This window comes from Corticium candelabrum, chromosome 15 (assembly GCF_963422355.1).
Source record: "Corticium candelabrum chromosome 15, ooCorCand1.1, whole genome shotgun sequence".
NCBI classification, from domain to species: Eukaryota; Metazoa; Porifera; class Homoscleromorpha; order Homosclerophorida; family Plakinidae; genus Corticium; species Corticium candelabrum.
The window spans coordinates 3,867,912-3,888,386 of NC_085099.1; the positions used below are offsets into that span (position 1 = coordinate 3,867,912).

The 20,475-nt window shown below is 42.6% G+C and overlaps 3 protein-coding genes across 5 annotated transcripts; all 3 read right to left on the minus strand.

Moving 5' to 3' along the window:
* Positions 1-7,714: 7,714 nt before the first annotated feature.
* Positions 7,715-13,521, minus strand: LOC134190720 (uncharacterized). 3 transcript variants are annotated; one of them, XM_062659207.1, is made up of 17 exons: positions 13,071-13,521; positions 12,803-12,933; positions 12,553-12,744; positions 11,700-11,853; positions 10,510-11,457; positions 10,312-10,444; positions 10,168-10,251; positions 10,006-10,089; positions 9,864-9,947; positions 9,719-9,802; positions 9,563-9,646; positions 9,409-9,492; positions 8,542-8,628; positions 8,399-8,482; positions 8,257-8,340; positions 8,115-8,192; positions 7,715-8,048 (listed from the first exon to the last, which is right to left on the minus strand). In XM_062659207.1, exons 1-17 carry the CDS (start codon positions 13,390-13,392, stop codon positions 8,000-8,002), a joined length of 2,766 nt encoding a protein of 921 aa, XP_062515191.1. In that variant the 5' UTR covers positions 13,393-13,521; the 3' UTR covers positions 7,715-7,999. The 3 variants fall into 3 exon arrangements, with proteins under 3 accessions (XP_062515191.1, XP_062515190.1, XP_062515192.1); XM_062659206.1 differs by having other exon boundaries at positions 10,510-11,466; XM_062659208.1 differs by lacking the exons at positions 12,553-12,744; positions 12,803-12,933; positions 13,071-13,521 and adding an exon at positions 11,938-12,219 and having other exon boundaries at positions 7,716-8,048; positions 10,510-11,466.
* A 176-nt stretch (positions 13,522-13,697) lies between these two features.
* Positions 13,698-17,034, minus strand: LOC134190722 (tRNA(Ile)-lysidine synthase-like). Its single transcript, XM_062659210.1, has 6 exons — positions 16,963-17,034; positions 16,805-16,898; positions 16,330-16,553; positions 16,139-16,263; positions 15,472-15,667; positions 13,698-14,427 (listed from the first exon to the last, which is right to left on the minus strand). The coding sequence occupies exons 1-6, from the start codon at positions 17,030-17,032 to the stop codon at positions 13,742-13,744; spliced, it is 1,395 nt and encodes a 464-aa protein (XP_062515194.1). The 5' UTR covers positions 17,033-17,034; the 3' UTR covers positions 13,698-13,741.
* A 42-nt stretch (positions 17,035-17,076) lies between these two features.
* LOC134190721 (streptococcal hemagglutinin-like) lies at positions 17,077-19,696 on the minus strand. Its single transcript, XM_062659209.1, has 2 exons — positions 17,896-19,696; positions 17,077-17,842 (listed from the first exon to the last, which is right to left on the minus strand). Exons 1-2 carry the CDS (start codon positions 19,645-19,647, stop codon positions 17,390-17,392), a joined length of 2,205 nt encoding a protein of 734 aa, XP_062515193.1. The 5' UTR covers positions 19,648-19,696; the 3' UTR covers positions 17,077-17,389.
* Positions 19,697-20,475: the final 779 nt, after the last annotated feature.

The following is a 20,475-nucleotide window of genomic DNA, read 5'->3' on the forward strand; positions in this document are numbered from 1 at the left end:
GAAATGTACAGTCTAGGTATGCACTCAGTTCTGTTGTAACGACAGTGGTATGGTATTTACTGACATAGAAATTGATATCGGCAAACATTGACTATCAACAGTGTTAGATGCAGCACAGTGTAGTAAAGGATTGATTGTAGTATGGGACGTGTGAATAGTTGACTGTAGGTGGCATTCGGCTAGTAAAGGTGTTCCTTGGTTGTCAATTACACACAATCCCTAAAATACAGTGTTAGATGCAAACAGTGTAGTAAAGGATTGATCATACTGACGTGTGACTAGTTGAGTGTAGGTGGCATTCAACTCCTGAAGGTATTTCTTTGTTGTCACGTCCAGACAGTCCCTAGCTACAATACAAAAGGATGGGGCGACGAAACTTCATGAAACATTTTCTTCGTGGTTTGGTCACTTGCACGAATCATTCTTAGACTCATCTGTAGTCGGACACGGAAACGATTTTTCTATGGGTAGGTCCTATCTTGAAACGTGGTACTGGAGAGGAGAAATTTGAGATTTGTGTGTACACACACACACACACACACACACACACACACACACACACACACACACACACACACACACACACACACACACACAATTATATATATATATATATACCAAAAGCTCGATGGAGGCCCATATAGGACTACGCCCATTTATGTTGTGCGACTCGGATTAGAAACCTCGCTACGCTCGGCAATTAGTTGTATTACTTCAATTAAATAAATGACGTATATTAGATGCGGCGACGGTTAATTAATCAAAAGGGGCGATTATTATTATTGGATTGGTACTGTGTTAGACTTGTTGAGAAGAAGGACTTGGTACGAGTCTAGTACTCGTGTGTGTGTGTGTGTGTGTGTGTGTGTGTGTGTGTGTGTGTGTGTGTGTGTGTGTGTGTGTGTGTGTGTGTGTGTGTGTGTGTGTGTGTGTGTGTGTGTGTGTGTGTGTGTGTGTGTGTGTGTGTGTGTGTGTGTGTGTGTGTGTGTGTGTGTGTGTGTGTGTGTGTGTGTGTGTGTGCAGTAGATCATGCTCGTACGAGACAGCTAACCTAGTTTCGCGTAGCCGGACCCTTTCAACGTCATACTTCCAGGTCTGGCGCGGCTAGCCGGTTGCTCGATAAACGGACAACTAGAGACCGGATAAGCATGGCACTACTCAGTACTAAGTATACTTTTACTCATCTCTTATCTACACTGGCTGGAATTTCCTTGTCTTCGTATTCGTCTTCTTGCGAATTGTGTTAATTAACGTTGTCATGTGAGCGACGCAGTCATGTCTCTGCGAATGTGTAACTTCTATGAGTACTTACACAGCACTCGGGGCGTATAGACCGAGAGCTGCCATATAGGATCACGCCCCTTCGACCTGGATTAGAAGCCTCGCTACGCTCGGTATCTAACTTACTAATTAACAAAAAGCAGCTGCAGGATGAGTGGACGTCACATGTATGCACAACGCTAACTAGAGTGCGGCGTCTATTCAAGAGAAGTGTTTACTTGTAGCTAACGGCGATTATATAGAGATTAGAATTTGAGCTGAGATGACGATTTGATTGACGTGTGATGAAATCGTCTAGATTTCCGAATCTACGATGCACGAAATCGGACGCCATCCCTAATTGCGTTGCGCACGTTCCAGAGAAATAATAGGTGCATGTGTCATAGACCCGACCATTTTACAAAATGATGTATCTACCGTAGAAATTATGCACTGAAACTCTATACATCCGTGTACGTCACTAGGTTAGACTTCCGAGGCATCTGTCCTTTCGAAGCATGCGTGCTAGTCATTCCTGTCATACCGAAGAGAGGTGAGTACGCAATTGGCATTCTTCCCGCGTCACGAAATTGTGAAATCACTCGGAAATTACAACGATCGCAAAACCACGTAGTGTGTAGCAGTTCAACGAGACGATTAGTGTCTCTTGCAAGTGAAACGGTCGTGTTCTGCAAGCTCGATAACCACGCAGGCCACGCCCTACTCTCCTCCCTTAATTAACCTTTGCCATGACCTCTAGACTACAAATTAGATGTATATTTAAAGCAAGTTGGCACATATTATTTTTCATTCTTAGCCTTCCGAGAGAGCGTTCGACTAGAGCTTGAAATCCTTTTTGTTGACAACAAACGCAAGTTGCCATTACATTCAACTGTACTGATACACAGTACATGTCACACCGGATCTAAGACAAAGGCCTGGATCTAGAAGACTCGTCTAGTGATACGTCTATCGGAAGTGAGTTCAACTATTGATTATCTTCTTCTGCCTAGAGAGATTCAGAAGGGTATACACTAGAGTTGGGGATGTCATAGGCTATCTTGCATGCAGCGTAGTACGTACATTTTAGTACGTCATGTCTCAAACACAAACGAATTTAAGCATGCGCACTCGATTTCAACATCTAGCCGTACTAGACACCTAGGCGTAGCCGATACGGTAACGTATCTACTGTTCGTTCTACGTCCTTGCCGGTATGTACAACCGTCTGCTTCGAGCAGACCTCCATCTATTGCATGTGTGTATGGCACAGAGGCATATAGGAACGGCATTCAATGTCAAGTCGGGGTGTTTGCCCCTAGCCTCGTACCCAGGCCCTCTTGCGCGCCCGGATAGTTCACTCGACTTCATCCACGCACGGAAGCTGTTTCGCTGTCCGTTCAACAGTTGCGCGCGACATTGTCGGCTTGAGATTCTAAACACGTCGGTTCCGAATGCGTGCACACATTACGCCGATTTCGAGGTTATTTATGCGCGCCGACGTGTACCAGGCCAGAGGGCCTGCAGCTGGGTACGAGGCCATCCGTTTGGGCTCTGCGTTTGGGTTTTGAATCAGCGCTACACGGGTCTGGGAGTCTGGGAGACGATTTTGAATCGGCGCTACACGGGTCTGGGAGGCCGGGCTAGTCAATGGGTGGGGTACGGTCATAGGAATTACTTTTAGTTTGACTGCTGGTAGCTACTTACGTACATATAGTGGTAAGTATGTTTGTATTTACATGAGACAATGTTACTAAAGCCTTCTGTTATTGGCAATACCGGGTCACTGCTATAATAATCACAGTATACTGGAAGTGATCACGAGAATGAAATACAGATGATGGCACTAGCATCCCGTCTATATATACATAGATCCAACCCCATCCTGTTACCACATACACGTGGATAGAGTGACATACTACACCCGAACAATCATAACTGTATTACAAGTTCATGTCTGTATATACTGACAAAATTTTGGGGAGGCCTGTACCCCAGGTCCCCCATAGCTACGCCGCTGCATGGTCATTATAGGTATACTAAAAACGTTTCAAGTTTTGTCATTAGGTTTAGGCACATACTAATGACTAGCTTTTCACTGTCCGTCTATATATATACACGTGTGTGTGTGTGTGTGTGTGTGTGTGTGTGTGTGTGTGTGTGTGTGTGCGCGCGCGCGCGCGCGTGCATGCGTATGTGCGCGTGGCTGTGCCTAAATATAGTGGTGACAGTAGGCTGCTTATTGGGAGGTATGCCACTCACCCCCCGTGGTTCCTAGGCCTAGGCCTGAGTGTGTATGTACAATCAAGTTGGTAACCACTCGCCCCTCACAAGCCATCATATACTTAGTGTCCGAGTAGCTTACTAGAGTAGAGACCCTTTTCCGCTGTGGCAAGAAAGGGTGTGTCCATCAAGCGTTGGCTATTATATACTTTGGCTATTATATGTGGCTATATGTTCTAAAATGGTTTTAGAAAGACTTGCATTGGACAATAGTAATGGTATTTTTGAAGACAGTCGGTGAGGTTGGGAAAACTAGGGTGGAATTTGGCATTGGCTTTTGGGGTATTTTGATTAGCATTAATATTTTTAAATTAATATTTAAATGTTCATGTATACATAGGTATGCCACATTAGATCTCACGACCACCCGAACTCAAGCATTCTTAATTTGTGTCCATGTAGATTGGCTAGACTCTGCACTGCATGTGTTTTGCTACAACTATGAATGCAACTCCCATCGTCAACCGTAAAAGAAGTGCACCAACGGATGAGAACGGAAGAGAAAGTCTGTCGTTCTCATAAGTTGCATTCTTTCAACAGCGACATCAATAATTAATTAATCTGTAGATTCTACAGCAAAAGCCCGCAGACTAGGCTATTGTTCAAAGCATCTCGTACTAGTAGTACATGGCATTGGTCACGGTCTCAACAAAGATGCCAACATGGATAAAACTCTGAAGAAGTTGGATTCTAGAAAAATATCTGTTGATTGGTTATGCGAATAAAATAGATTCGTTCTAGGTTGCAAGATGCCCTTCTAAAAGCAAGGAACAACAAAAAAATGAAGAAAGAAGAGTACGTAATGGAGATTCGAGCTGTAGAGTGGCGAAATAAACTACCATTGGAAGACGGTGAGTGCACATCTACAATTTGTTTCTTTACTCTTAGCCTGTCTACCAATATATGTACAGTATATATATATATATATATATATATATATATATATATATATATACATAATGTAATGCCCTTTAGAAGCTTTGCAGAAATGTGCTATTGGTGAGAAAATTCCACATTTAAGAGACGCAATAAACCTTGGATTGAGTGACGTCCTCTACTATCAAGATCCTGCTCATGCCAAATCAGTAAGAATTTGTTGCGTACGGTTTTAATCAATATTATTTTCATAAGATATTAATGAGGAAGCTGCTTCCTGTGTGTTACATGCCGTCGTACATGCTTGTATTGATTACTTATATCTAATTTTAATATTTCTAGATTGGTTTTCCACTGTCCACTTGATATTAATTAACTGTATCAACAAAATTTCAACCTCGATTCTGTATTAATAAATAATACTTGTGGCTCTTGCCGGCATGTCTGGAATCTTACAAACTAGAGAATTTTGAGTATCATTTTCGTAGCTGCTCAGTCACACCAGATTGCTTTGTTAGTCTACATTGCATGCATTCTATGAAACTCAATGTGAGATGTTCTGTCCTTTGCCTGCATGGTATGATCACAAGATCAAAATGAAAAACATTTGGAGGTTCACTATTCCAATTAGAGGAGCGAGTTGTCTAATTAATTAATTACACTGATAGTACGTCAGTGCCCTTAACCCAACTTGCATATAGAAACTAGATATGAAGCAACGCAGTGTGGTTACTACAGGTATTGCATAGCTGTCCTCAGCTTAGCGTTGTGTGTGAGATCAGTAAACCAGCACAACACTTGCTAAATCTTATTGCGTCCCCCCCCCGTGAATTAGTTCGAGAAGCATTATTTAATTGGATGAGGATGATGGTTTTTTGGTCCTTTGTAGATTGTCACTCAAGTTTCGCATGAGATGAACATGCAGTACAAAAAGTTTCTTGGCGAAGAGGATCTGACGTCTTGTCCAGTGTCAGTGTTAGCTCATTCTCTGGGGAGTGTCATTGTCTATGACATCTTGACGGCTCAGTCTGATAAATTTTCATCTCAACTGAGAGGATCAGCACCAACACCAGTTGCTAGTGACAAGTTAAAATTTACAGTATGATACACAACACAAGAACATATATACCCTAAACAAGAATATTTCAACTTAATTCATCTGGTTAATTAAGGTTGACAATTTTTTTGCCATTGGTTCTCCTCTTGGATTGTTCTTGACGATCAGAGGTGTTGCTACCAACAGTTATTGTAAAAGAAATGGCGTCGAGTCACGTGTGTTCTCCTCGATTCCGCGGAAAGTCTGCAGACATATGCACAACATCTTTCATCCCGAAGATGCCATAGTGAGTAAACATTCGTTTTTGACTACTTTGAATGCATCAATAAGAAACCGTTTTGTGATCGTTTTGCAATCTTTATGCAGGCTTACAAGTGGGATACCTTGGAACCAACTCAGGATACAACAGACAATCCAGGTACAGTACTACACACATTGAGAGCTTGTTAGAGTACGCTACACATTTCTAGTGTATCTGTTCTACATCAGGAATGGAGTCTGAAGGATATGACATTAAGCTGGCTGAAAACAAAATAGAAATTCTAGAGACAGTGGAAATATTATTGCCCAACTGTGTAAAGAAATTGCGAGATTTCGCAAAAGCTCGGAAAGCTCACAAGTTCTACTGGAAGTCAACAAAACTTATGGAGACGGTCTTGGATAAAGTCTTCTATCTAAAGCGAACACACTAACAACCATAAACAAATTGTCAATTTGCTTCCAAAAAGATAGACTGCACTGCGATTGTTTAGTAGTTGCTATGCATGATGTAGCTCAAGCTAGAGAAATGCTGTTGCAATCGATAGTGATAGCATTGCTGCCTGCGAAGATGATCTGTCTTGTTTGTTTGACGGAGTAGATCCTGTCCAATACTCAGAATGCCAAAAAATTCACGTGGCTGTCAGGTTTGATCACACGTTGTTAGAATATAGTCTCTAAAGTTTGAGACATATCCATGCCAGACATTAATTCATGCACATTCAGGAAGGCCCAAACTGTGCAACATTGCCTACTTGATGTTACTATGCTTCACACATGTGCACGCACGCACAGTCTCACAGCCCAGATGAGCTCTGTTCTGCATGACATGAAGCACCACTAATTGTCAAACCATAAGTTTAGTTAAACGTGTCGATATCATACTCCACGCTCTCCGCTTCTATAGGAGTGTCTCTTCCCCCCTATATCACCCACTGCTGAAAACTAATACCCTGTTACACGAATAGCGAGCTGAGCCATGCCAGCCCGTGCCAGTCCAGCATTCTAGCCCATGTTTACACGACACACTCTGTAGGTGAGCCAATGCTTTTAATGGGCATGTCATTAACGTGCATTAGTTACTTCAGATTGACATAGTTCGCGTTTGCTCTTGTTTGCAATGGACGGAAGCCAAGCTGCTTGCATTTCTCTCTCTCTGGCTTTAAGACGTATACAAAACGTCGTACTATTCGTAGGAGACATGTTTATCGCCAGACGACTGCTGCAGCAACGGAGTTCATAAGATTTGTTTCTTGCACATCCAGGTCACTCCACAATCGGAAAAGACAGTCTCCGTCTCGCTCCACGCCATTTGTACCAAATGAGCATGCAAGGCTCATTTTCCAGCACGTGATGTGTTTACACGATGTACTAGACCCGAGCCAGCCCGGGGCTGGCCTGGCTAGAAATACGAGCCGAGCTGGCATGGGCTGGCCCACTTACAAGTGCTCGTGTAAACGGGGTTTAATAATTCTCGACATCTTTGCAACACGTTCATAAAGAAATCGAGATAAATAATCAGTTTGAAGTTATAGAAATGTCTAAAATCAATTGTTATAAGACAGGGTTAGCAGCAAAACATCAATGAACCACTAGAAAGTAGAGCCTTATGAAACGAACAGACCTATTATATATCATGTGCTCTAATTTTGCACTTAGGTTAAGCTACGCCAATCAATGAGAGTAACATAATGGCGCAATCCAGTGATATTTAGTCGGAACCTCCCAGACCTGGTCAGCAGCATGAAGACCAAGATACCATACCCTCCATCTCGACAGTACAGTACAACTGACAGTTTGTACACTGGATCCACATGTTGTCAAAGACAATGCTACTCAGTACTGTCATATATGCAATGATTACCAACAACCGAGTGACTAACTGCATTGAATAATTGTTGCACGTGCATGGAAATGGACCTTTCTGTTTCACAAACACTGAGCTAGCTATTCAACAAGAACCAACAAATTATTCTTTCAATGCAATAAGCCTAACAAAGTCACTCTAGAAAACATACTCTAAACTTGATTCATAACTCAAACGCACACTTACAGTAGCAAAACCTACATAAGCTTTATCTTTATTTTAACAAAAAAAGTTAATTCATCTGACAGATTTACCTATACACGTTAGTCTATTAGAGATACTACACCATCACGAGAATATACAGATCATAACACCACACAACTTCAAATAGAATTCCATAATTAATAAATTGCTACATCAGGTAAAACCTGCAACTGTTCTGTCACCTGGAGTGATCATTACACAACACAGTCATCGCTGAATTCGGCTCTCTGATCCTCACAAAGCCTTTCAATTATAGCAAAAACACAAGTAACAAACACAACAACACACATTTCAAACCAAATCACATACTTGATGGTTACATTTTGTTGCCTTTCGGTGTCTTTCAGTAATCCAGCAACTTCCACACTTAATTGATTACTACTAATGCTAAACAACAATACCACCATAATAACATAGTCATCAAAGATTGTTCTAAGTAGAACTTTCATACACAATAGCCTTGAGATGACATCCTCCTCTCAGAACAGCTGCAAGCTCAATACCACCCGCATCGTCAATGTTGTTTTCAGCCAAACTGATTTCAATTAAAATCAAATGTAAGGTAATTTCAATGCCGTTCAATGGTAGCTTACCTCAGATAGGTGAGAGTCTTGTTGGCCTTCAAACCCAATGCAAGCTGGCAAACACCTGGACTTTCAATTTCGTTTCCTGATATACTGATGCCACAGAGACAATAAAGACATTGTTGCAACAGCTAGCTGTACAAGTTTCTTACTCAATCTCAGTAAGGCCACATTTGTTATCCAAAAGAACATTGGCAAGAACACTAGCTGTTCCATCTCCAAAGCCATTGTAACTGAGACTAGACAAAAAACCGTACAATATACCTACTGTATATGCTGCAACTGATGTATGCTCTAGTTAGATTCTTGAAAGTAAACAGACTGTAAGCAAGTTTGGAAGTTCAAACCCTGAGCTTGGCATACAAGTTCTGACAGTCTTTTAGTCAGTATGTGAATGTGGGTGTACACAGGAACAAGAATTTCATAGGAATCCCAACAGACAGTTACTGGGAATTTCCGAAACAGTGCCCAGCCAGAGGGCAATCTTTTAAAAACTGTTGTCATTTGCAGCCCACGGGCCGCTAAAAAATCGAGAGTGTGGTGCACGGATTCGATATTGCGGCCCAAAGTTGGTCGATATTCCAAGGCTGTATTGGTAACGTGCGTTACTATACAACAGTGTACGTACAGGTTTGGCAACTAGACAGCGGTCTTACACTGACCGTGGATTAAAGAAGAAACCTCAAAAGAAACGTCTGACAACAAGCGTAGGAGGACAGTCAAGTCTGGTCGCACTCCTACGGTTCTACAGACTAAAAAGTATGCAGGACATTAGCAAGACAGGCCTCACACTTACCTCCTCTGTGGTACTCAAGTCAATCTGCCAATTCCAGAGTTTCCTACGAACCCCGGCCACTTATTAAGAACAGATTTTTCTTCAATAAAAATCGCATTTTCCGTATTGCTGCCCTGGGCGCTGTTTTTGGAAATTCGTGGTAACGTGTTATATGGACTACCATGCAATATACCAACAAATGCATCAACTACATTTCCACCTATACTGCAATAAAAGGCCATACTTGATGCACTGAAGATGCTGCTGTTGTCTCACAGCTCGAAGAATAGCTCTGGCTCCCTCACCTCCAATTCCATTGCCTTTCAAACTGCAAGCCAAAACTACTGCTTAGAAATAAAATTGACATTAAAGGAAGTAGAAGTATCCCTATGGGTCACCTTAATTCAATTAAGCTGCTGTTTTGCCGCAAAGCTTCTGCTATCCTGCATGCACCTTCTGGTCCAATATGGTTGTTAGAAAGACTGACAAACACAACAAACACCAATTAATCAATCAATCCTACCTAGGATGCATAGGACGCGATAGAAACAAACTCTAGACTGGTCAGAGAACAGTTTCCTGTTAGAGCAGCTGCTAAACACTCAGCACCTTGACTATCTATGTTATTCCAACAGAGCCTAGGCACAAAGTGATTCCAGGTGTCATCTCTACTATACATATCAGATAGAGATATCCTACTCTAAATTGGTCACTTGATTATTCCTCTTTAGAAGTGGAACAAAGTGAGTGACACCCTCATTTCCAACATTGTTCCAGTTAAGCCTACAAGATTAGAACATCACTACAGAGTCACACAACCAACAGTTGATCTATACACTACCTCAGAGTTCTTAAACAGAGACATCGATCCAATGCTGCTGATAGGACTGCAGCCCCTTCAGGGTTGATTTCACAATGGTGCAAGCTGGACAACAATGCAACTATTAGCTAAACAACAACAGAACACATCTTGCTTGTTATGGCCATTTGGAACTATGATCACCTTATGCCTATCAGAGATGCGTTCTTCTTCAAAGCCTGTGCCAAATGTATGCAACCATCCTCCCTTAAATCTGTCCACCCAACTCTGCCATACAAACTTGCATAATTTAAAGCTACCCATCACCTCAGACTGCAAAATTCTCACTCTAATTGCTGGATAGTACATGAAGCATCCATCAACTCTACACACAATTCCAATAATTTCTGACTGTCTAACTCATGGGCTGTGACAACCGTTTGACCATAGATGTCATTCTTCCACCAACCAGTGGGAAATCCTACAATATAAAAGCACAGTCAGCTTTCATAACACAACCATGCAGAGCAGCCAATGTGTGCGAACCAAGAGGAAGAATGCTTTCTCGTATTTGATGTTTTTTCTTTTGCAGCCGTTGCACAGGCAGAGCATCACAACTTGCAGTTTCTGTTTTGTTCAAGATAACAGATTCCCTATCCGGATCTTGTCCACCAGTCACAGCAAACCTATCAGTCATAAAGCTCTGATAATTTCGCAAAGCCCTAAAAACCCCAAACTCAGCATTGGAAAGATGACATCTTCTATCTGAAACTGAACTGTCACAATCACCAAGATCATCTGAGAATGTCACCAAACCCTTCAAATGTTCACTCTGAGTTTGACCAGCGTAATCACCTACTGATGTAGGCAATGCACTATCACCACTAGTCTCAGAATCAACACCAGACGGATCAGTGACATGTTCCTCAGCTATGAGACAATTATCTTCTTTGACATGTTCATCTGCTAGTCGTTGCAGTTCTTGTAAAGCAAGATCATGTTTCACTAGCAATTCCTCACATTTTTCAAGATTTCTACTGTGTCGTTTCGCCTGTTTGTCTCTAGACAAATCGACTTTTTCAGGCTTTCCAGAAGCAGCTTCACGAAATTTCTTGGCATACACATTTCTTCTGTGCTTCAACTTCTTCAGTTTCCTACCCATCTCTTCCTTTTCATTTGAAATAGCATGTTTCTCTTTTGCCAACAATTCAATCTCATCAACAAGATCCTTCTGTTTGCTCGTTTCCTCCTCTAAAGACTTGATTGCGGCATCTCTTTCATCTGTCAATTGCCGCTCACGACGTCTCAAAGCTCCAATTTGGTTCTGGGTAGCCGAAGTTAGCAATGCCGTCAGCTGGCGAACATCCGCACCACGGAGAGTTACCACCCCGCCGTTTCTCTCCAGGGTCTCCTCTAACGAGCGTAATTTGACTAAAGCTTCTTCCAGCGTGATGCTTTTCGTGCTCGTACAGCTCATCAATAACTCGAGCACGTCTGAAAAACCTTTAATTAATTAAAGAAAGAAATCAACTGCAAGAACCGAGGATACTTGACGAAGCCGGAAGATCAAATGAGTGATGCAATCTAGGCAAGTCACACCCACAAAGATCAAAATGAACAGCAAACGACAACGAAATGCGCGTCAAATCGTTCCAAACATGCAGCAAACATCATGCCAAGATCGTTTTCCACCCGAATTCTTAAAAGCGTGACGTTCTCGTATCATATCAACTCACCTGTGGGATATTCCCATGGTAGTAGCAATTCCTGGTCCAAGTCTCGACTTGTACGACCTCTTCTCCTCCGATCAGCCATATTTTCGCGTCCCTCAACGGTTGGACGGTGGCCCCATATAAGTTGTGAGCAAAATACGGCTACAGCACGGTTGACCTAGTATATAGAGACAAAATCCAGCTCTAATCTAACACAATCTTATCGCGATGAACAGAATAAAAAGGTGCGCGGTTGTCTAACCTCAAGCTACGCCACAAACGACTTTACTGTTCAACGCACAATCTGCAGAACACAAATGTCCACCGCAATGTGTTGGAGGGATATTAGCGGTTTCCCCTAAGGAAACGTTACGACATTGGCCAGGTCTAGTACGACCACCCCGCCCAGGGGCTGGCTAACAATTAACAAAGCGTAAGCGCATTTGCTGGAGTAAGCTGTAAGACCGCCCAGAGGCCGACCCTCAAACAGGTGTACTGCACAAGTGTGTGAAGTTCTCTACTAAAGTTATTGCTGCGTTATTCGACACCGTAGGTTGCGTTCGGAACCGGCAAGTTGCTTTGCAACTGTAGTCTGTAAAATGCAACAAGGGACAGCGGAAAACTGTCAACAGACAACTAGGTGAGAATTGCTCACGTGTCAAGATGGGTTACGTAACGTCTGTACAGAATTTCTCTAAATTATTTTGCACATTTCATAACGGTTGAGACAAATATGCATGTGAAATCGTCATTATTGTCAACGTATTTCGATAAGAAAATTCCAAGAGAGACGTGTCTGAACGTGTTCTCAATACAATGGAGGACGAGCCCTCGCTTATCTATCTCAGCTGATCGCCCTGATGATAACACATCTAACCTTTCTGTTAAGCGCTGCTGCTTCTTCGTTCTCTGACGTAACAAAATCCATCCGATCCCCACGATGCTGCAAGAACAGGCGTTCTTCGACGGCAGCCGGACTGATCACCAGTCGACAATTCCTGTCGACACCAACGTTCTCTGTCTTGAGAGATAAGTTCAGTACGCCTTTACCCGTCAACGCACTCACACCCTAGAATGCATGTGTCAATCACTAGTGACAGCTCGACTCTAAAGTCTCTAGGTCCAACCTCTAGAGTATCAATGGTCCATTTGATTGCTAAGCAACAGGGAAGTGGTACTGGAAGGCGTGAGCGAATGCTTTTCACTGAGAGATGATGCTGCCAGACGTAGCAGACAGTACGAATGTGCCCACTGCATTCTACACTCCAGGACATATAGACTACATTAGCATGAATTATCACTCTAGAATCCTCGCAACCACACGGTAAACTAAAAACTAGGTTGCTCCCGTGCATGTACTAGTAGTTTGCTACATTCGGTTGCAATAATACTCACCGCTGTGTGGCATCAGGAAATGCCCCACTGTGTCCTCGAATTGGGCTAGCAGCTTCGCAGTGCGTGCGGTGTCGAGATCCACAAATATGCTTGCCTCCTCCTGCAACACGCTCAGATTGGCCTCGTTTCGTACCTGGGATCCTGCAGCTTCTAGCTTCAACAGATATGTTCTTTCGGGCCAGGGAAAGTTGCGCAGCAGACAGCGAGCTACGAACGTGCTGCACTCTGGTGAGGTGTAGATTGCATTGATTAGAGCAAAGTCGCTAAGGTATGTTGCCTGAGCGAGCCATCGTTTCTCCAGATCCTCTGAGCTCTCTGCCATCGGTAGCCTAACACTTTGTTTTGTATTTTCGAACGGCTGCAGACCAGCTGCAAACAAGAAGCCACCAGTATTGCAAATAGCTCCTCCTACTCGCGTGAAGTGGCTTGTGGCACGTGAGTTGTCAACAATTATTAGAATTCTCCAGTATACGACGGCTCTAGGCGACTGCTAACAATAGATTGCCAACTTCAGATCACAACAGCTGCTTCAAGTTACGAAAGCGGCAACAAACATGTCAACAACTGATGGCAGACTTCGTGCAGTATCACCTATTTTCGAATTGCGACGAACATTAGCAAGTAATTACTAATTGTCGAGCTGCTGCTGGTGGAGATAATGACGCATCCTGTCATTGCTCTTTAGTTTGACATAATGACGTTTGCTGCGGCAGTGGATGTCTTGGACATGGCGTGATTTTCCATTCAATTTTTTCAGATCCATTTGTGTATCTAAGGTGTGGAATGCTTACAACAGTATGTGTTGCAGCATTACATATTACTGGTAAAGCAAGACGACAAAACAAAGGTACAGAATGCAGTCTGTCACAAGCATCTTTGTCACATTTCAGAAGAAGAAAATCTAATTTCTTCAAACTTCGAACATTGAAACAAACAGGATTGCTTTTCCAGTCAGCCGACTGATTGCATAACTGACTTGAGATCACAAATCTTCCATCCCACCAGAGACGTTCTCCCATACTAAGAGACTGTGATTCCTCACTTCTTTCGGCAGGTTGGCGACAAATCACTAGTCTCAAAGATTTGTCAAGTTTTGATGTTTTGTAGACAAAAACAAGACAACCACCTACTGCTATAGGTGGTAGCGAAAGTCGTCTCTGATTCATTATGTTGTTTGTCAAAAGTTTGTAAACTGATTCAAGAGAAGGAGGGTACCGAAGGCCGCTCACATACATCAGCAATTTACTAAACAGTCTGTTGAGAGTCATTGCTGAAAGATGAGCGATGGAGCTAACATCCAATTCCACATATCCAAATTCTTCAATTACAGTGACACAGCTCTTGATGATGTGAGCCACTAGATCAACATATAACAATTCATAAAAATAAATTTCCTAAACTATCCACACTAAGCAAATGACGAGACATGTGAGCCTAATGGTAACATCGACTAATAGTCACCCAAAGAGCCCCACAACCCTAAACGTAGAATGAGGAAACTCTGGCAATAAAAACAACAACAGATAATTGTCATGTAATGTCAAACATGCAATATTGAGCACATATGTACATACATGAAAGATGGAATTCTACATGTTAATATAAATGGACTTTAAAGGTACATTTGGGATAACTATTAAGCACATTTGCAAATTGTTTGTGAAGTAAAACTTGTATAAGATTTCATGTAGGCATGCCCAGGTTATATTTGACTTAATTAATTTGCATTGTAGTGCATGAGACCAACAAGAGTGTCTTGTTTATCAGTGTTTGCAAAGTGTTCAATTGGGCTTTCCGTGAAGCAACGATAGACTACTATTCCATACAAATGTGACCACTCCCACTACTTCCACCAAAAAGCAACTGCCTTAAGCCTGTGTATATGTGTAGCTTAGAAACAGTGTTAAACCTTCTAACTTTACTACAAATCAGAAGACAAGCTACTTTCACGCAGTTGCTCTGATCTCTGCTATAATTGGCAATTAAAACAAACCGATGCTGCAATAAGAAAGAAACTCCACGTGTCAGATCATGTCAACTTTTTAGTAGTAAACCAAGCAAGAGTGGAAACTTCAAAACCATCAGTTCAAAAAATGGACTGATCAGAGACATTCTCTGGTCTGTACAGAGCAACCACAAGAGACCTCGCAGTACTAGTGATACTTCGTGTGAGCTAGAAAGTTTCTATAGTAATATTAGTAGTAACAGATCAAAATGTAAGAGCTTTAGTACTGTGGTTGCATACTGACAACTTCATTGCATAGTATCATCATAGTTTGTATTACAGCATTCCATGTAAGTATGATTCTCTGTTGGGTATTTAATTTAGCAAATGCTGGTGGATGTATACAGTTTAGAAATCAATAAAAATCAATACAGACGGATAAAAGCATTACTGTACCTTCGTTGTTCGCAATGTCATTTGCATCACGCACCATCTCTGTCACCTCTTGCAAGTCACGAATACTCACATTACTATGAGACAACACTGATGCCAAAGATGACCGAATTGCAACTCGCCGAAAATCCTTGTTTTCATTGCTAGGATCATCTAACCAGGAGATACCGTTGTCCAAACAAAATTCAGTCACATCTTCCTGAAAAACAATAATGCACTAGTCTAAACAAATAAACCTAAATCAGCTGGTCATAAGCCAGAATCTCTGCCTCCTTACTCTTATAATCAACTACTGTAATTCCAGGCAAACGGACAGTACCATGACTCAAAATCAAATTGTAAAAAAACTAGTGTAGCAACTCAATCTAAATCCTAATCATAGAAATGACTGTAATGCAGCAAAATACTTCCATACATACATACACATGCACACAGACATACTACATACGGCACTCATATCTACTTGTGTGCATGGAATGTGTTAGCCTCATCCTCAGGCGTTTGCCTTGCTCCTCCGTGCAATGCTCGTGTGTCACATGACATGTGAGCTCTGCACGGAGGAGCGAGGCAAATGCTTGGGGACGAGGCTAGGAATGTGTGTGTGTGTGTGTGTGTGTGTGTGTGTGTGTGTGTGTGTGTGTGGCCATGATCCAAGTCTACAAAAACATACCCTGGTAAAATTCAGTAATGGCCGAATAAGAAGAAGAGACGAGTTAGACTTCCAGCGAGTTACCATCTTCATACCAGACAAACCATCTATGCCACTTGCTCTTCCTATCCGATGAATTACTGTCTCTAAAAACAAGATGCTGTTCAAAAACAATAGTTTGACTATACACGATAGATATATTAAAGTTTTACCAATCTGGTCGTTGAGCTGATGAGCCAGTAAAAGGTGGTTGATTTTCAAGCGAGCACATTCAGTTGCCAACAAATGATATCTGGCTTGTCTTGCCTGCTGCTGTAGCTGCGACTTCACAGGATGACTGTGTGGCCATGAACATTGCACCACGCTGTGAGGAATACACATTTTGGTCATTTGTGTTTGCACAAATTTTGCCTCCAACTCACTCTCAGACCTCAACCTTCAAATTAAAACTTGATGATTGTTGCGCGGGCGCCTGTGTGTGTGTGTGTGTGTGTGTGTGTGTGTGTGTGTGTGTGTGTGTGTGTGTGTGTGTGTGTGTGTCAATACAAATTACATTTACATATTCCAGCACTAATCCAGTAAAATAAATCTATTCAAACAGTCTATTATCCAACACATTAAAAAATCCAAGTAATTAGCAAACGAGTAGTAGGGTCACGTGACTACAAACAGTCTTGAATTCTCTACCTGTGGTCAACGGTTATTGCTGTCACATTCCTGATAGTCTTCTTGGCTAATAAACTGAGAGCCATGCTGTCCCTTCCACCGGACACACCAACCGCTACACAGCGTGAACCAGTCCACACCAGTGGCGCCAAACGACGAAACAATTCAAAGCTTCATACCGACTCGTTCCGAAGCGATACCCAATTTCAAAGCAAGAGCCTCAAACGTACGAAATAGCAACTCACTCATCCTTGCAATTGTACAGATAGTCTCTAATTAATTAAAGAATACACAGTAGATGTACATCTCTAGTGCGCTACGAAGACCCGTATAGGTCCCGGATGTGTTAAAATGCATTCTAAATATTTTGTGGGCTTGTGTGTCTATTTGACATACCCAGTACTTATTAGTTCGTTTAAAACTTCAGTAGCTATTACAAAAATAGAATATGCACAACGTACGTTGTATCTGAAAATAAGTAGAAGTATAGACTGTGGACATGTATGTGAAACGTGTTTAGGTCCACTATACAGGTTCACATTCATCTGACACCACATCACAATCCAGCAGCACACGTGGACACTGTTGCACTTGATGCACTTGCCTTTACCAAAGCATGGCAGCAGTTTCTTCATTCAGCTTTGAATAATCAATGGGCGATTCGGGTGGTGCCTTTGGTTCTTCCTTCTTGTTCTTTTTGTCTTTAGACTTCTTCTTCTTCTTCTCTAGCGTTCCTTGAAGATGACTATAACTGCTCAACTGTGGTTGGTACGAATGAAAAGAGGCACCAAACTGATAGCTGCTCGGTGATCCAGTAGACGGACTAGCCTGCTGTGGCTGGAGAATTGGATGTGGAGGGAGAGCTAGCCCTGTCTTTTGTTCTCGATGTCGTTCTTCTTTCACAGCTATAACAGTGCTGTCGTCGGTCTCATCGATGTCTGTCACCATCAACCGAGCTGGGCTTGAAATGGCCTCGATTTCTTCTTCATAGATTGGCTTTGGGTAGTAATGTTCAACTTCTAATTGAACTTCATTAAAGGAGACTCTTCGACGTTGCCTCTACAAAAGTAAACTGTGTTATACGTCAAATGGTACTATTTGTATTTGTATACCCTTGGCTTGCTTCGATCGACTAACGATGACTTTCTTCTTGGTTCACTTGTTGTTGATTCAGAGTCGCTGTTTTGTGCACTGCTTGTGGCACTGTTTAATGCGCTACTGGCTTGTGCGTCTCCGATTACCCCCGACACATCAGCTTGTTTCTGTGGTGTCAGAGTTGCAGATGATCGTCTCTCGTGCACCACGTTGTCTTCGAAAAGAGTCGAAATGTCTGACGTTAGGTTTGTTGCTGTTGATTGTGCAGGTTCAGTTGTCATAGATGTCGAGGCTAAACGACTGGTGTTCTCGGATTTGGTCTCTTTCATCTTTTGATGTTGCTCTTCTTCATCTGATATATTGATTACATCGTCAATCGATGTAACAGTCAGTTCATCTTCTTCGGTTTCCCATTGTGTTTTGGTGTCATTTGATGATCGATCGACTGAAGAAACAGCTGACAATAACACATCATCCTTAGAAGACGCATACTTATTTTCAAATTGATCGTTTCGATTCTGATGCTGAATTGCAGTGGTAGTGGTAGTAGTGACAGCTTCAGATCGAGTAGCCACTTTTGTGTGATACATCATGAAAGACATCGAAGGTTTCTCTGTCGGTCTCTCTTCTAATACAACTTCCTTTTGATCAGATACTGATTGTCGTAGTGCAAGTTCGAATTCTTGTGATGCCTTGAACTCCATAGTTGGTATAACATTCGATGTAACAGAGTGTTCTGTCTTGCTGACAACCGAAGATGTGCTCACAGGCAACTTGCTCTCAACAGAAACTGCCAAATGAGCTTTAGCCTTCTGTGCTGGTGAGGAAGCAGCTGCGGTATTTTCAAGTACTTGTGAAACACTTGCCATCGAAATCTTGGAAATCAATTTGCTCTCTTCACTCGAATGTTCACCACGCTGTATTGCCATCTTGCGTGCAGTCGAGTTGACTGTTGTTTTATTGCCTGTCTTCCTATCACCCTGAAAGAGTCCCATCAAACTCTTCACGCTGCCACGCTTCACACTCTCCTTGGAAGTCTGAGTGTTTGCTGCAGGGAACGGCTTTTCCTCTAAAAGCGGTGATGTCGGATTCATCTTTTGCTGCTTAGCGACCGTCGGCGACGTCTTGACAACTTGGTCATGGAAGGTTTCTTTTCTCTGATTCAGAGTCGGCGAATCCTCGGATGGGTCATTCGCCTCGGGCACGCCCATCTCCTGAGCAACTTCACGCTTTGTGTTTCTAGGAGACGAAGAACAGCGCACTAGCGTCGTTGGAGGCGCCACGACGGGCCATCGCCTCGTTTTGTGTGGAGACGGGCTGTTTGATGCTGCCGCATCACTGCTAGCAGTCCTTCTCAAAGCCATTTTCTCACGGGAAGGCGTGGCCGCATGAGGTTTGAAGTTCTTCTCCACGACGGCTGATCCGTTTGGCGTCTTACCCTTATCGGACCATTTACATTGGCTGGTTGTTTCCACTTTTCGTTTTTCTTCTGTTGATTTAGCAATCGTTGTTTCTGTGGAAGATTTTGCAATTGCTTTGCTGTCTGAAGGTGTTTTCTCTTGTGGCTTTATTGAGGATGGCTTCGGGCCGAACAACGCCTTTGTGGCAGATGATCGCGCCTTGCTCTCATCCTTCCGTTGCATAATAGAGCGTTTCCATGCTGGTATCGCCGACAACTTCGCTTCCTCGTCCTTCTTGCGGCGCTCTTCTTCAGCTTCCTGTTTTCTGCGCTTATCTAAAATTGCTTGTTTCCAAGAAGGAACTGCCATGCCGAGAAGTCTGCCCGACTCGTTTCAACGGAGAAACAAGGGGCTTACTCACACGACTATACGGGAGTTCATGTCGATGACACCTGCTGCACGTGACGTGTCTAGTGTCGGGGAATGCGAGGTACGTGCAAAGAATTGCTGTCATTTCCGTTTATTATTGTGAATATATGTCACCTTTCTAGAATACCGAGTATCAAGTTGGTATTACGTACGGAGGGCGTCTGGAAATGTCGATCTATTTACTTCAACTACTAAAATTTTAGTAAATTTGATCTTTCACAATGCTTGTATGTTATTTGTCCGTTCCTCAAATGACCTGTACTCTATATACGTGTACATGCACAGCTACGTAAGACAGACGAAGTCTCATCACTCTCTCTTCGCGTTGACTTTGCTACCGGAAGTGACTAATAAAAACACTCTATTTTTAGAACTGCAGATCTTTAGCTAAGAATTACTCTGACATTACAAAAGTGAAGGTATAGCTAAACAAACGCAACTTGTTCGTGTTGGATGACCTCGAATAACTGATCTCCGCAAGTTCTGAGGTAGTGACTTCCTAGATGTAGCAAGCCTAGTGCCGTTTTCTAGAAAAAGAAAGACGAACGGTTTGGGAGCAAGATGGCATTCAGAAATTCCCCGTCGAAACGCTTATCATTAGAACTAGACGGTGATGTCGATAGAAACGCTACAGAAGAGAGAACATGCAGAAATGCCACCATGTGGGGAGACCTGAGCAGACAGTAGCTACCAGATGCATTCCAATGCTATAAGATCATGTAAACGACCTCGCCTAATGATTGGTTCTGTATAATTCTTACCACACCT